The 14,441-nt window shown below is 37.9% G+C and overlaps 1 protein-coding gene across 3 annotated transcripts in view; it reads left to right on the top strand.

The window, feature by feature from the left end:
* The window catches only part of CAPRIN1 (cell cycle associated protein 1), a 51,132-nt gene extending 38,256 nt beyond the window's left edge, over positions 1–12,876 (top strand). Inside the window, exons 14-18 of one of the 3 annotated variants that reach the window (XM_017530541.2) lie at positions 1,352–1,502; positions 7,992–8,186; positions 8,730–8,830; positions 9,215–9,278; positions 10,792–12,876. In XM_017530541.2, coding sequence (XP_017386030.1) covers positions 1,352–1,502; positions 7,992–8,186; positions 8,730–8,830; positions 9,215–9,278; positions 10,792–10,856 — 576 coding nt within the window. In that variant the 3' untranslated portion in view covers positions 10,857–12,876. The remainder of the gene's footprint in view (positions 1–1,351; positions 1,503–7,991; positions 8,187–8,729; positions 8,831–9,214; positions 9,279–10,791) is intronic. The other 2 variants (XM_017530540.2, XM_037739257.1) reach the window with 2 other exon arrangements.
* The last annotated feature ends 1,565 nt before the right edge of the window (positions 12,877–14,441 follow it).

Here is a 14,441-nt window from a genome sequence, read left to right as displayed (position 1 = left end):
CGGAGTAGCTGGGACTACAGGCATATGCTACCATGCCTGTCTAATTTTTCTATTTTTAGTAGAGACGGGGTTTTGCCATGTTGGCCAGGCTAGTCTTGAACTGACCAGGTGATCCGCCCACCTTGGCCTCCCAAAGTACTTGCATTACAGGTGTGAGCCACTGCACCCGACCTCGTTTTTTAAAAAAATTTTATTCTCTTAGCTCATTCCATTTTGCACATTGATGGAGTTTCAACAAAGGTCTTCATTTAGTTGTACTTGAGTCTGCGTCTTTCATAATTGTAGGATATATTTAATTGAACATAAACTGATTATTCCAGAGATTTACTGATATTAACTGATGTTCTAGAGATAAATTTTAGCCTTATGAGTGATGAATTGCATCATCTTATTTTGTAGTTTTACCCTTTTGATTTGATTAACAGAATTTTAAACATTGAGAGAAATAGACTAATATAACATCCACAAAATCCTTACCTAGATTTAATAGTTGCCTTATTTGCTTAATCTTTTATTTTACTGAAGTATTTTGAAGTAAATTTCAGATGTTATGCTTTACCCTGATTCTTCAGCAAGCACCTTTAGAGAATTTCTAGAAAATAATAATACAATAATCTGTGGGGCACAGCTAAATCAGTGCTCAGAGGAAAGTTCATACGATTAAATACTAAAATATTTACCCTTCGATTAAAATGTCAATAAAAATGAAAAAACATTTAACCTAGTTAAAGTTCACAGAATAAATTTCTATAAGTGATACTGCATCAGGAGTTTGTCTTATTGATTGATTGATTGAGACAGAGTCTTGCTCTGTCACCCAGGCCTGGAGTGTAATGGCATGATCTCGGCTCACTACAGTTGTATTTTTAGTAGAGACGGGTTTTCACCATGTTGGCCAGGCCGGTCTTGAACTTTTGGCCTCAGATGACCTGCCTGCCTCAGCCTCCCAAAGTGCCAGGATTACTGGTGTGAGCCACTGTGCCCGGCCAGAGTTTATATTTTAAAGATTTCTCATATATGTAAAAGCATTTCCAAGGCTGCTGATTTCATGTCCTTTTTTTTTTTTTTTTTTTTTTTTTTTTTTTTTTTTTTTTTTTTTTTTTTTTTTTTTTTTAAATTTCTACTTCCATTTCACAGCATCTTATTATACTCCCCTTTAAGTGCTATATGGTATATATGTCTTTTTCCACATTGAAGCACTTGAAGGGTTTTTTTTTGTGTGTGTGATGTTTTTGTGTTTGAGACTTCTGTGATGTCTGTTTATGTCTGAGGTAAAACCACCATTGAGTTTGGCCATGTTAAAAGCAGAGAATAAAAGGATGAACTAATCATTTACTTTATTTACTAACAGGTGTTCAATATGAATGCCCCAGTTCCTCCTGTTAATGAACCAGAAACTTTAAAACAGCAAAATCAGTACCAGGCCAGTTATAACCAGAGCTTTTCTAGTCAGCCTCACCAAGTAGAACAAACAGAGCTTCAGCAAGAACAGCTTCAAACAGGTACGAAATCCAGTGTCACCTCGTTGGCTCCTTGCTTTCCAGCACAGTTATTGACAGTGTTAGGACAGTGTAGACTTCAGAGTGGTGGTGTTCAAGAGTTTCTGTTTTAGTAGTAGACCATAGGAATTTTTCATTGCAGATCATGAGTTAAATTGAGTCTGTACTTGTATATGTGAATTATATGCAATTTTGGGAGGCTTTATACCCATTTCCTTTTGTCACTGAACTTTCATAATATCTCTGTTGCATTGTGTAATTTATATAGAATTAAATTCGTTGCTTGAATTACCATAAACTACACTTTTTTTCTTGAGATGGGATCTCACTCTGTCACCCAGGCTGGAGTGCGGTGCTGTGATATCGGCTCACTGCAATCTCTGCCTCCTGGGCACAAGCAATCCTCCCTACCTCAGCCTCCTGAATAGCTTGGGAATACATGCATGTGCCACCACGCCCAGCGAATTTTTTGTATTTTTGGTAGAGTTGGGGTTTCACCATGTTGCCCAGGCTTGTCTTGAACTCCTGAGGTCGTGTGGTCTTCCCACCTCAGCCTTCTGAAGTGCTGGAATTAAAGGCGTGAGCCATTGCATCTGGTGATAAACTATACTTTTAATTGTTAATTGATTGAAGGCTTCTAACATGATATTTGGCATTTAAGTCAGTTAGACAAAGTTAAAAAACTCATGGTGGCTGCATTTCGTGGACTGGGTTGAAATATAATCTATTTTGTCAAATAAGGTCATAATTTGGCTAGTTACCATACCTGGCACGATAGTAATGTAGGTAGAGACACTTTTATTTATTTGAGACAGGTTCTTACTTTGTTGCCCAGGCTGGAATGCAGTGATGCCAGCATAACTCACTGCAGCCTCAGACTCCTGGACTCCAGGATCCTCCTTCCTCAGCCTCCTAAGTAGTTGGGACTACAGGTGCTCACCACCTCCCTGACATTTGTGTTTTTTTGTAGAGACATGGTCTCCAGGAGCTCACTGTGCTGCCAGGCTGGTCTCCAACTCCTGGCCTCAAGCGAACTTACTGCCTTTGTCTCCCAGAGTGGTGGGATTATGGGCATGAACTACCTTGTCGTGTAGCCCGATAGAGATTCTTTAGATTGTTTTTATTTTTAAGAAACGGGGTCTCTGTCTGTCTCCCAGGCTGGAGTACAGTGGTATAATCGTGTACGGTAACCTCTAACTCCAGGGCTCAAGTGATCTTCCCGTCTCGCGCCCACAAGTAGCTGGGACTACAGGCTTTTATCAAACTCGGAGCCTCAAGTAGTCCTCCCATCTCTACCTTTCAACACGTTGGGATTATAGGCATAAGCCACCATTCCCAGCCAGATTCTTTAAGTCTTCTTAGGTCTTTTAATGTCTTATTGAGGTCTTTGGTTTAATTATTTGGAATTTAATTGGAATCCCACAACAAACTAGCAATTTCTGCTAAAATCAGAGGAGTTAATACTTTAGTCAGCCTGATTTTAAAAAGTTGTAAAATTTTCTAATTATTCAATTTATTGGTAAACTTGGATCAGCATTATAGATTTTTAAATAGTAAATTCTTACATACCCCGTAGCATTCAGTATCACTAGTATGAAGCTTGAGTCTTCCATGCTCTGATAGAAATTATAGAAATTGTCAGTTATATTATGCTCAGCTTCTCAATGATAAAAACTAGTGGCGTGATCACGGCTCACTGTAACCTCTGCCTCTGGGTTCAAGGGATCATCCTACCTCAGTCTCCCAAGTAGCTGGACCTTCAGGCATGTGCCACCACGCCTGGCTAATTCGTTGTTTTTTTGTGTTTCACCATATTGTCCAGGGTCGTCTGAAACTCCTGGTCTGGCCTCAAGTGTTCTGCCTGTCTCAGCCTACCGTAGTGCTGGGATTACAGGTGTGAGCCACCATACCTGGCCTGCCAGGTGTTTTAAAACTCCTTCACTGCCATATACTCATAAGTTGGTTGTGGAGAAGGTATATTTGGAACCTTTGGACATTGTGCCGATTTTTTTGTGTGGTTTTTTTTTTTCAGATGGTGTGGTGAAATTAAAAGTAATCAGTCATTTGACTTGGTTACTTTTGCCCTTGTACCCATTTATTTGAAACTGTCTTGCCCTTGCATCCTGCTTGACTTTCCTGATTGTGAGGCCCTTGAGCTAGATAACCTTCTGTTACCATTTCAAAATATACATTAATTATAAATAATAATATGATATTTTCAATAAAAACATAAAATCAGCCCATATACCTTGCTTTTTAAAACACGTTCATACTGCTACTATAATTTTAGGTAGCCATGACCTCCTATCTGGAATATTGCAGTTGTCTCCTAACTTGACTCTTGACTCTTTTAGCCCACTCTGTTCTCAACACAGTAGCCAGAGTGATTTTTTTTTTTTTTTTTTTTTTGAGACAGTTTCCCTCTTGTGCCCAGGTTGGAGTGCAAGGGCACGGTCTCGGTTCACTGCAACCTCCACCTCCTGGGTTCAAGCAATTCTCTTGTCTCAGGAGAATCAAGGGTTCTCCTGTCTCAGCCTCCCGAGTAGCTAGGATTACAGGCACTCGCCACCATGCCCAACTAATTTTTGTAATTTTAGTAGAGACGGAGTTTCACCATGTTGGCCGTCGTGGTCTTGAACTCCTGACCTCAGGTGATTCGCCTGCTTCAGCCTCCCAAAGTGCTGGGATTACAGGTGTGAGCCACTGCAGCCAGCCTAGAGTGATCCTTTTAAAATACAAAGTCAGCTGTCTCTCCTATTTGCAAATCTTCTAGTGGCTTCCCAATGCATTTAGAAAAGGAATCCAAAGTTCTTACTTTGGTTTACAAAATCCTATATGATCTGGCCCCAGCCTTTATCTTGTTCTATATGCATATACTATATGCATTTTCTTCCTTATACTCACACCAGTCAGGTATGCAGCAAGTTCTCCTTATTCTCAGGGCCTTGATACTTTCCTTCTTGGCAAAACTTTATCCCACTGATAAGTATATGGATTGCTTTTTCTGTTTTTTTTTTTTTCTTAAGTTCATTTATTTTTAATGGAGAAATAGAAACTATAAATATATATAGATATCTTTTAATCACATACAGCATGCTGTGTTGAAAATGTGTGTACATTGTGGCCAGGCTTAATGGCTCGTACCTGTAATCCCAGCTACATTTGAGGTTGGGGTGGGAGGATTGCTTCAGGCCAGGAGTTCATGATGAAATAATATGTATACATTGTGGAATGGCTAAGTCAGCCTAATCAACATTTGCATTACATTACATACTTGCCTTTTGTGTGTGTGTGTGTGTGTGGTGTGAGCTCTTAAAAATCTACTCTCTATTTTCAAGAGTACTATAATACGTTGTTATTGACCAGAGCCATCATGTCGTATAATAGATCTTTTAAATTTATGTCTCTTGTATTGCTTGCTTCTTGACTTCTTGCAAGTTTGTGCTTAAATATCGCCTCTATTCATCACTTTTTCAAATATAGCTCACTCATTTGGTGCCTCATTTTTATCCTATTTTGTTTTTACTTTGTATGTATACTTTATTCATTTATTATCTTCCATTAGAATAAAGCTTCAATTTAGGCAAGATCTATGTGTTGGTAAGGTGAACTATGTGTTGGTAAGGTATCCCTTGTGTCTAGGACAGTGTCTGGCATGTTGTAGGCCCTCTGATTTTTGTTTTTTTGTTTTTGAGACAAGAGTTTTGCTCTTGTTTCCCAGGCTGGAGTGCAATGGTGCGATCTTGGCTCACCACAGCTTCCGCCTCCCAGGTTCAAGCAATTCTCTTGCCTCAGTCTCTCGCGTAGCTGGGATTACAGGCATGCACCACTACGCCTGGCTAATTTTGTATTTTTAGTAGAAACGGGGTTTCTCCATGTTGGTCAGGTTGGTCTCAAACTCCTGACTGTAGATGATCCACTCACCTCGGCCTCTCAAAATACTGACAGGCGTGAGCCACCATTCCTGGCCTTTGTTTGTCTGTCTGTCTGTTTTTGAGATGGAGTTTTGCTCTTGGTGCTTAGGCTGGAGTGCAATGGCGCGATCTCACCTCACTGCAACCTCTCTCTGCCTCCCCGGTTCAAGTGATTCTCCTGCCTTAGTCTCCCAAGTAGCTGGGATTATAGGTGTACACTACCATGCCTGGCTATATTTTTATGTTACTAGTAGAGACAGGGTTTTGCTACATTGAGCAGACTGGTCTTGAACTCCTGGCCTCAGGTGATCTACCCGTCTTGGCCTTCCAAAGGGATTACAACAGGTGTGAACTACTGTGCTTGGCCTGAATAGTTGTTGAACAAATCATTTCAGTATGTCCCATCATTCTGGAAATTTTGTTTTAATTTGAATTAGTATCTAATCAGGAACATGACAAAAGAATCTTTAGCTTTTTAAAATAGCCTATAAGTTTATACTTTACCAAAATTTAAGTAGGAATTTGGGTATTTTAAGATAAAATGAAGGCTGGGTTTGGTGGCTCATGCCTGTAATCCCAGCTCTTTGGGAGGCCTGCTTGCTACCAGGAGTTTGAGACCAGCCTGGGCAACATAGAGCCCTACCTCTATAAAATAAATACAAAAATTAGCAGGGCGAGGTGGCAAATGCCTGTAGTCGTAGCCACTTAGGAAACTGAGGCTGGAGGATTACTTTGAGCCTAGGAGTTCAAGGTTGCAGTGAGCCATGATCACGTGACTGCACTCCAGCCTCAACAACACTGGGCGAGAGAGCTAGACCTTGTCTCAAAAGTAAAAATTAAATAAAATAAAGATCACACTTCAAGTTGTTCTGCTGTGAGTTCCTCCCTTTCTTTCCTTTTTCCTTCCCTTTTTTGAGACAGGGTCTGGCTCTGTCACCCAGGCTGGAGTGTGCTGGTGCCATCTCGGCTCACTGCAAACTCTGCCTCCCAGGTTCAAGCCATCCTCCCACCTCACCCTCCCAAGTAGCTGGGACCACAGACATGCACCACCATGCCTTGCTATTTTTTGTAGTTTTGTTGTTGAGATGGGGTCTCACTTTGTTGCCCAGCTGGTGTCCTCCAACTCCTTAGCTCAAGCAATCTGCTTGCGTCAGCCTCCCAAAGTGCTGGGATTACAGGTGTGAGCCACTGCATCCAGCCTTGCTATCAATTTCTTACAGTGAGATTTGATCAAAATTAATAAAAGTTGTTATTGATAAAAAGTGATTCTAATGCATACAAGTGAACCTTTTTATATGGAAAATGTTACGTGTACTTGTCATTCACTTATTTTAAATTATGGGAATATAGTATAAGGCAGTCTATATAAAAAGATGACACTGAATGATTTAGTTGGTTTATTAAATAGTTAAAGAGGAGCCATGACTCTATGTTTTCCTTCTAGGTATTCCCTAGTGCTTTCATTGCAAAATAGGATTCTAACAACTATTAATGTATTTGGAGTTTCTTAAGGATGTAAAATAGGTCAGGTAAAGATTTTTAAGAGTCATACAGCTGCTTTTTTCTCTGTCCCAAAAGGGGAGATTTGGGTTGGCCAACAGCTTCTGACCCTTGTTTTTAGTGTGTGGGCCTTCCCTTTTTCTCTTATCTTCCTCACCCCCCAAAGATACTTTTAGCACCCTTTTTTTCTCCTCTTTGAATTATAACATTGTTCCTTTGTATTTAATTTTCGAAAGTTTCTACATTCTAGAACTCTCTCCATTGTGGATGGAGCTTGTATATATGTTAGTGTGTACCTTCTAGAACCTTACCTTCAAGTGGGTTGAGTGCCATGTAATTGTCTTCTAAATTGGCCGTACTTCCCACTTAAAATACTTTGAATTGGAATTTGGCATTAAGGGCTATAAGCTGAAGGCCTCCTCTGATTAAGCTATGTTATTGATGGCATGTTCTACCATATAGCTGTTTAAATATGAGAGAGTTGTTTTGCTAAGTACCAAAGGTTATTTAGCTTCTGGGCTGGGGCACTTTCAGGCTGCTTGGTGCCAGGGGGCTGCCTCCTAAGGTTATTTAAAAGAATAAGAAAACTTCTACCACTAAGGAGCTTTATAATGAAAAGAAGTAATTAAATGGTACTAAATGGTAATTGTAGTATGTGTAAATCTTTTATTTTGGGTCTCTTGTGCTAAAAGGTAGATGCCTTTCAGGAGACGTTAATATAGCCTTTCATATAATTTGTGTGGAAGCACCCTGCTTTCAAAGGTTTGGAATTGTGGTTGGAGAATTTTACCCCCATTAGATTAGTCTAAGGGTAGGAGAAAGGTAAGAGACTATTCATGTGTAGTTTTCCTTATTGTTGTTTGCAAATTTAAGGATTAAACTTAAAGGAGACTGTATAAGACACTTCTTAAACTTTCTCGTTCATGGGAGAACAAACAGTAATGAGCTGTGTGTGTGTGTGTGTGTGTGTGTGTGTGTGTGTGTGTGTGTGTATATACACACACACATACACACATACATTTGTCCATATGTACATACGTGTGTGATGTATACTTTTTCTTTCTTTCTAAAATTATAGTGGTGGGCACATACCATGGTTCCCCGGACCAGTCCCATCAAGTGACTGGTAACCACCAGCAGCCTCCTCAGCAGAACACTGGATTTCCACGTAGCAGTCAGCCCTATTACAATAGCCGTGGTGTGTCTCGCGGAGGTTCCCGTGGTGCTAGAGGCTTGATGAATGGATACCGGGGCCCTGCCAATGGATTCAGAGGTAAAAAATAAAGGAAGTTCTAATGACCTTTTACTAGATCAGATTCTTTCTTTATTTGTAACATATATCACACAGTTTTTTGGGAAGGATGTGTCTGTCTGCATTAGCCTCTTATGTACAATTTAAACAAAATATATAGTTTGGTACAATTGTTATAATTTGTTTATTTGTATATTTAGTATAATTTGTTATTTAAATAACAAATCACGGAATTTTTGTTCATTTGGTTATGTCAATTTCATGTCTACCACTGTATCGGAGGATAGTGTTTTCCACATTACCAAACCTTATGGGGATTGTTTATTATGTTTGTATGGGTGTGTGTGTGTTTACATGCATAGATGGGTTAAAAGTTTATCTTCTGAGGGGCAGTTAGTACTTACAGAAATTTATAAACAGATTGGATCAAGACAGGAAATTGGAAATTAATTTGAATCGCTAGCCTGGCTCATAATTTTTTACTTTTTTCCCATCTTCATTAATAAGAAGGTAAGAGTTCCTTGTGAATAAGAAAATTATTTCTTTTCTTGTCCTAAATTTTAGGAGGATATGATGGTTACCGCCCTTCATTCTCTAACACTCCAAACAGTGGTTATACACAGTCTCAGTTCAGTGCTCCCCGGGATTACTCTGGCTATCAACGGGTAGGTAAACCAGTTCTAATATAAGCCTGAGCTAAGTAACCAATGAAAGTGGCTTAGTGTAGTTGCTTAATGAACCTAAACTAATTTGGGGTTAACTTTATGGTGTCCAAGATACTCTTGAAACAAAAGCTTTTTAGCACTCGACATAAGTACTCCTTCAGTAAAATCTGTTAAAGACAGTGATTTCCAAGAGCAGAGAAATACATTTCACTTAATGTTCTTGAGAATAGTAGAAGTGCAATTACAAAATATGGTGTAGCTGTGATAAACTGAAGTGTCTAAAAGATTAAGGAAGATTTCTGTATTGAGTGTTAGACTGAAAGAATAGATGGGTAAGCATTTTTTAAAAAGTATCTTTTCAATACTAACTAGCTTGTCTTTTAGGATGGATATCAGCAGAATTTCAAGCGAGGCTCTGGGCAGAGTGGACCACGGGGAGCCCCACGAGGTAATATTTTGTGGTGGTGATCCTAGCTCCTAAGTGGAGCTTCTGTTCTGGCCTTGGAAGAGCTGTTCATAGTCTGCATGTTAGGAATACATTTATCCTTTCCAGACTTGTTGCTAGGGATTAAATGAAATGCTCTGTTTCTAAAACTTAATCTTGAACCCAAATTTTAATTTTTGAATGACTTTCCCTGTTACTATATAAATTGTCTTGAAAACCAGAACATATTCTTTTCCTCAGAAAAAGTGTTTTTCCAACTGAAAATTATTTTTCAGGTCCTAAAACCTGCTAAATGTTTTTAGGAAGTACTTACTGAAACATTTTTGTAAGACATTTTTGGAATGAGATTGAACATTTATATAAATTTATTATTCCTCTTCATTTTTTGAAACATGCCTATTATATTTTAGGGCCAGACACCCTTTAATGGCCAGATAAGCCATAGTTAACATTTAGAGAACCATTTAGAAGTGATAGAACTAAAGGAATTTGCAGTGTCTTTTGGACTTCTATTAGTGATGCAAATATCAAGTCTGACTTTTAAACAAAACTCCCAAATTCCTAACTTATTGAACTGTACTTAAAAAGGTTTGAAGAGTTTTTGTTTTTCTTTTACTATTAGAAGACTACTTCCCATTTTGATAGGATGTTAGCCTATTTAACAATTAGAGCTAGCATTTCATGTAGTCTGAAATTCTAAATGGTTCTCTGATTTGAGGGAGGTTAAACATCAAATAGGTTTCCTCTATTTATTGGCCATAACCTGTAAAATGTATGTTAAGGAGGAATTACAAAGTACTTTGATTTGAATGCTAGTAGAAACTGGCCAGGAAAAAGGTACATTTTTCTAAAAATTAATGGATCACTTGGGAATTACTGACTTGACTAGAAGTATCAAAGGATATTTGCATGTGAATGTGGGTTATGTTCTTCTTTCCCACCTTGTAGCATATTTGATGAAAGTTGAGTTAACTGATAGTTAAAATCTGTTTTAACAGCATGTAAAAAGTATGTGTTAAAAGTCATTATACAATTTTGAATGTTATGTAGTTTCTTTTTAACAGTTTAGGTAATAAGGTCTGTTTTCATTCTGGTGCTTTTATTAATTTTGATAGTATGATGTTACTACTGAAATGTAAGCTAGAGTGTACACTAGAATGTAAGCTCCATGAGAGCAGGTACCTTGTCTGTCTTCACTGCTGTATCTATTCCCAACGCCTGATGACAGTGCCTGGCACATAGTAGGCACTCAATAAATACTTGTTGAATGAATGAATGAATGAGTACTGGTGGAATACTCCATTAGCTCTACGCTTCTTTTAGCTAAGAGAACATGAGCAAATTTGCGCATGACAACTTCCAGGACAGGGGAAACTTGAACACTGAAGAATTGACCTCTTAAGCCTAATAATGTGGTGACAGCTGCCCACATGCTTCTTACTTCAGATGAAAATCTGCTTGAAGGCAAAACAAATAATATTTGAAAGAAAAATCAAATGCCATTTTTGTCTTCTAGGTCGTGGAGGGCCCCCAAGACCCAACAGAGGGATGCCGCAAATGAACACTCAGCAAGTGAATTAATCTGATTCACAGGATTATGTTTAATCGCCAAAAACACACTGGCCAGTGTACCATAATATGTTACCAGAAGAGTTATTATCTATTTGTTCTCCCTTTCAGGAAACTTATTGTAAAGGGACTGTTTTCATCCCATAAAGACAGGACTACAGTTGTCAGCTTTATATTACCTGGATATGGAAGGAAACTATTTTTACTCTGCATGTTCTGTCCTAAGCGTCATCTTGAGCCTTGCACATGATACTCAGATTCCTCACCCTTGCTTAGGAGTAAAACAATATACTTTACAGGGTGATAATAATCTCCATAGTTATTTGAAGTGGCTTGAAAAAGGCAAGATTGACTTTTTTGACATTGGATAAAATCTACAGGTCAGCCCTCGTTATTCAGTGGTAACTGACAAACTAAAATATTTCCCTAGAAAGGAAGATGAAAGGAGTGGAGTGTGGTTTGGCAGAACAACTGCATTTCACAGCTTTTCCAGTAAAATTGGAGCACTGAACGTTTAGATGCATACCAGATTATGCATGGGTCCTAATCACACATATAAGGCTGGCTACCAGCTTTGACAGCACTGTTCATCTGGCCAAACAACTGTGGTTTAAAAACACATGTAAAATGCTTTTTAACAGCTGATACTGTATAAGACAAAGCCAAGATGCAAAATTAGGCTTTGATTGGCACTTTTTGAAAAATATGCAACAAACACGGGATGTAATCTGAATGGCCGCTTCTGTACTTAATGTGAAATATTTAGATACCTTTTTGAATACTTAACAGTTTCTTTGAGACAATGACTTTTGTAAGGATTGGTACTATCTATCATTCCTTATGACATGTACATTGTCTGTCACTAATCCTTGGATTTTGCTGTATTGTCACCTAAATTCGTACAGGTACTGATGAAAATCTCTAGTGGATAATCATAACACTCTTGGTCACATGTTTTTCCTTCAGCTTGAAAGCTTTTTTTTAAAAGGAAAAGATATGAAATGCCTGCTGCTACCACCCTTTTAAATGGCTATCTTTTGAAAGGCACCAGTATGTGTTTTAGATTGATTTCCCTGTTTCAGGGAAATGACTTAGACAGTAGTTTCAGTTCTGATGGTATAAGCAAAAGAAATAAAACATGTTTATAAAAGTTGTATCTTGAAACACTGGTGTTCAACAGCTAGCAGCTTATGTGATTCACCCCATGCCACGTTAGTGTCACAAATTTTATGGTTATCTCCAGCAACATTTCTCTAGTACTTGCACTTATCTTTTGTCTGATTTAACGTTAACTGAATTCTCCTTTTCTCCTGGAAGCATTTATATTCAAAGTGATGATTCCTTCCCTTAGATGCATAGGGAGAGTCTCTAAATTTGATGGAAATGGACACTTGAGTAGTAACTTAGCCTTATGTACTCTGTTGGAATTTGTGCTAGCAGTTTGAGCACTAGTTCTGTGTGCCTATGAACTTAATGCTGTTTATTGTCTCATTCTGACTTCATGGAGAATTAATCCCACCTTTAAGCAAAGGCTACTAAGTTAATGGTATTTTCTGTGCAAAAATTAAATTTTATTTTCAGCATTTAGCCAAGGAATTTTTCCAGTAGGTGCTCAGCTATTTAAAAATAAAACTATTCTCAAACATTCATCATTAGACAACTGGAGTTTTTGCTGGTTTTGTAACCTACCAAAATGGATAGGCTGTTGAACATTCCACATTCAAAAGTTTTGTAGGGTGGTGGGAAATGGGGTATCTTCAATGTTTATTTTAAAATAAAATAAAATAAGTTCTTGACTTTTCTCATGTGTGGTTGTGGTACATCATATTGGAAGGGTTAACCTGTTACTTTGGCAAATGAGTATTTCTTTTGCTAGCACCTCCCCTTGCGTGCTGTAAATGACATCTGCCTGGGATGTACCACAACCATATGTTACCTGTATCTTAGGGGGATGGATAAAACATTTGTGGTTTACTGGGTAATCCCTAGATGATGTATGCTTGCAATCCTATATAAAACTAAATTTGCTATCTGTGTAGAAAATAATTTCATGACATTTACAATCAGGATTGAAGTAAGTTCTTGACACAGTGATCTCTATGAATCAGTTCAGACAAGGGATGGGGGGAAAATGCCTTCGAGGTTTTGAACTTCTGTGCATTAGTGCAGATGTTGTGAATGTGTAAAGGTGTTCATAGTTTGACTTCCTATGTATGTTTTTCAAAGAATTGTTTCATTTTTTTGAACTATTTTTCTTTCTATTTTTGGTTATTTTGCCATCACAGTTTCAATGTGTATCTTATGTCTCTACTCAGACCATATTTTTAAAGGGGTATCACATTATGGGGCAGAGAACTTTTCAACAAGTCTTATTAAGATCTGAATCTTGGTTCTAAGTATTCTGTATAATACATGAATGCTCGTCCTAGCTGCAGAAGGCCTTTTGTTTGGTCAAATGCATATTTTCACAGAGTTTCCAGGAAACGATGTCACACGTCACTGTAGCCTCTTGGTGTAGCAAGCTCACGTATAAAATACTTTTGTATATGCACAATATAAATCATCTCATATGGATGTGAAACTTTAAAAACTCAAAAAGGTAGAATGTCATTGATTGCTTGATTAGGGCAGTTTTATTTCCAGATCTTAATAATTCGTAAATACTATGAAAAAGTTATTTCAATCATTGTACCTTGATATTAAAACAAATATCCTTTAAATATTTCTAATCAGTTAGCTTCTACAGTTCTTTTGTCTCCTTTTATATGCAACTCTTATGTGGGAGACTTTTCCACTTACAGGAGACATGAGAATGTATGCTTATTCTCAGAAGGTTCATTAACTGAGGTGTTCAGTTAACAACTGGTTGAGCAATCAGCTTCCTAAGTGTTTTAGGAAGTTTGTTCATTATATTTTCAGTAATATAACTAGAAGAAATGGAATGCAGGTAAGCGCCAAACTCAGACTCTTCATTTTAATCTGCATCCCACTTGAGTTCTTGTTAAGCATTCTAGGTTTAACTGATGAATTTCAAAGAATCGGTATTGCTCTTGATCTTGTCCTTTTTATGGAATTAATGGGGAGGAACCCCCTCCCCAGGAAAACAAAAGTAAATTGCTAAAGCTCATCTTCATACCTTTTTCCATTTTGAATTCTACAGTAATATTGGAGAAGACTAGTGAATGTTTAAAATTACTTTAAGTTATATGAAAGCCTGTTTTTCTCACTGTCCTTGAACGAAGTCTGCTTAAGTTGTTAAAAACCATCAAGCAAAGCTGTTAAGTGAAGAAGTGCTACTGGTACGAGGAGAGGAAAAGGTTTATTAAAGAAATCTAATATAATTATAAATCTAATATAGCCTCATCTAATACACTTCTCAACCTCTACTACTACTACTCTCCTACTTTAACAAGCTCTTTTGAAGTCCATTCCAGTTACGTGCAGCAGTATGGCTGTTTTGAGTATAGGGAGTAGAAGACCAGCAGTTGGTTCTGATCATGTAGCAAAGGCATTTGTGTATTATTGCTTATTTGGAAATACCAACTGTAAGTAATGTGTTTAATAGGGATACACACTGTTTTAAGTCACTGAACTAAG

This window comes from Cebus imitator, unplaced genomic scaffold, assembly GCF_001604975.1.
Source record: "Cebus imitator isolate Cc_AM_T3 unplaced genomic scaffold, Cebus_imitator-1.0 Scaffold66, whole genome shotgun sequence".
NCBI classification, from domain to species: domain Eukaryota; kingdom Metazoa; phylum Chordata; class Mammalia; order Primates; family Cebidae; genus Cebus; species Cebus imitator.
This window is presented reverse-complemented; position numbering and strand designations above follow the sequence as displayed.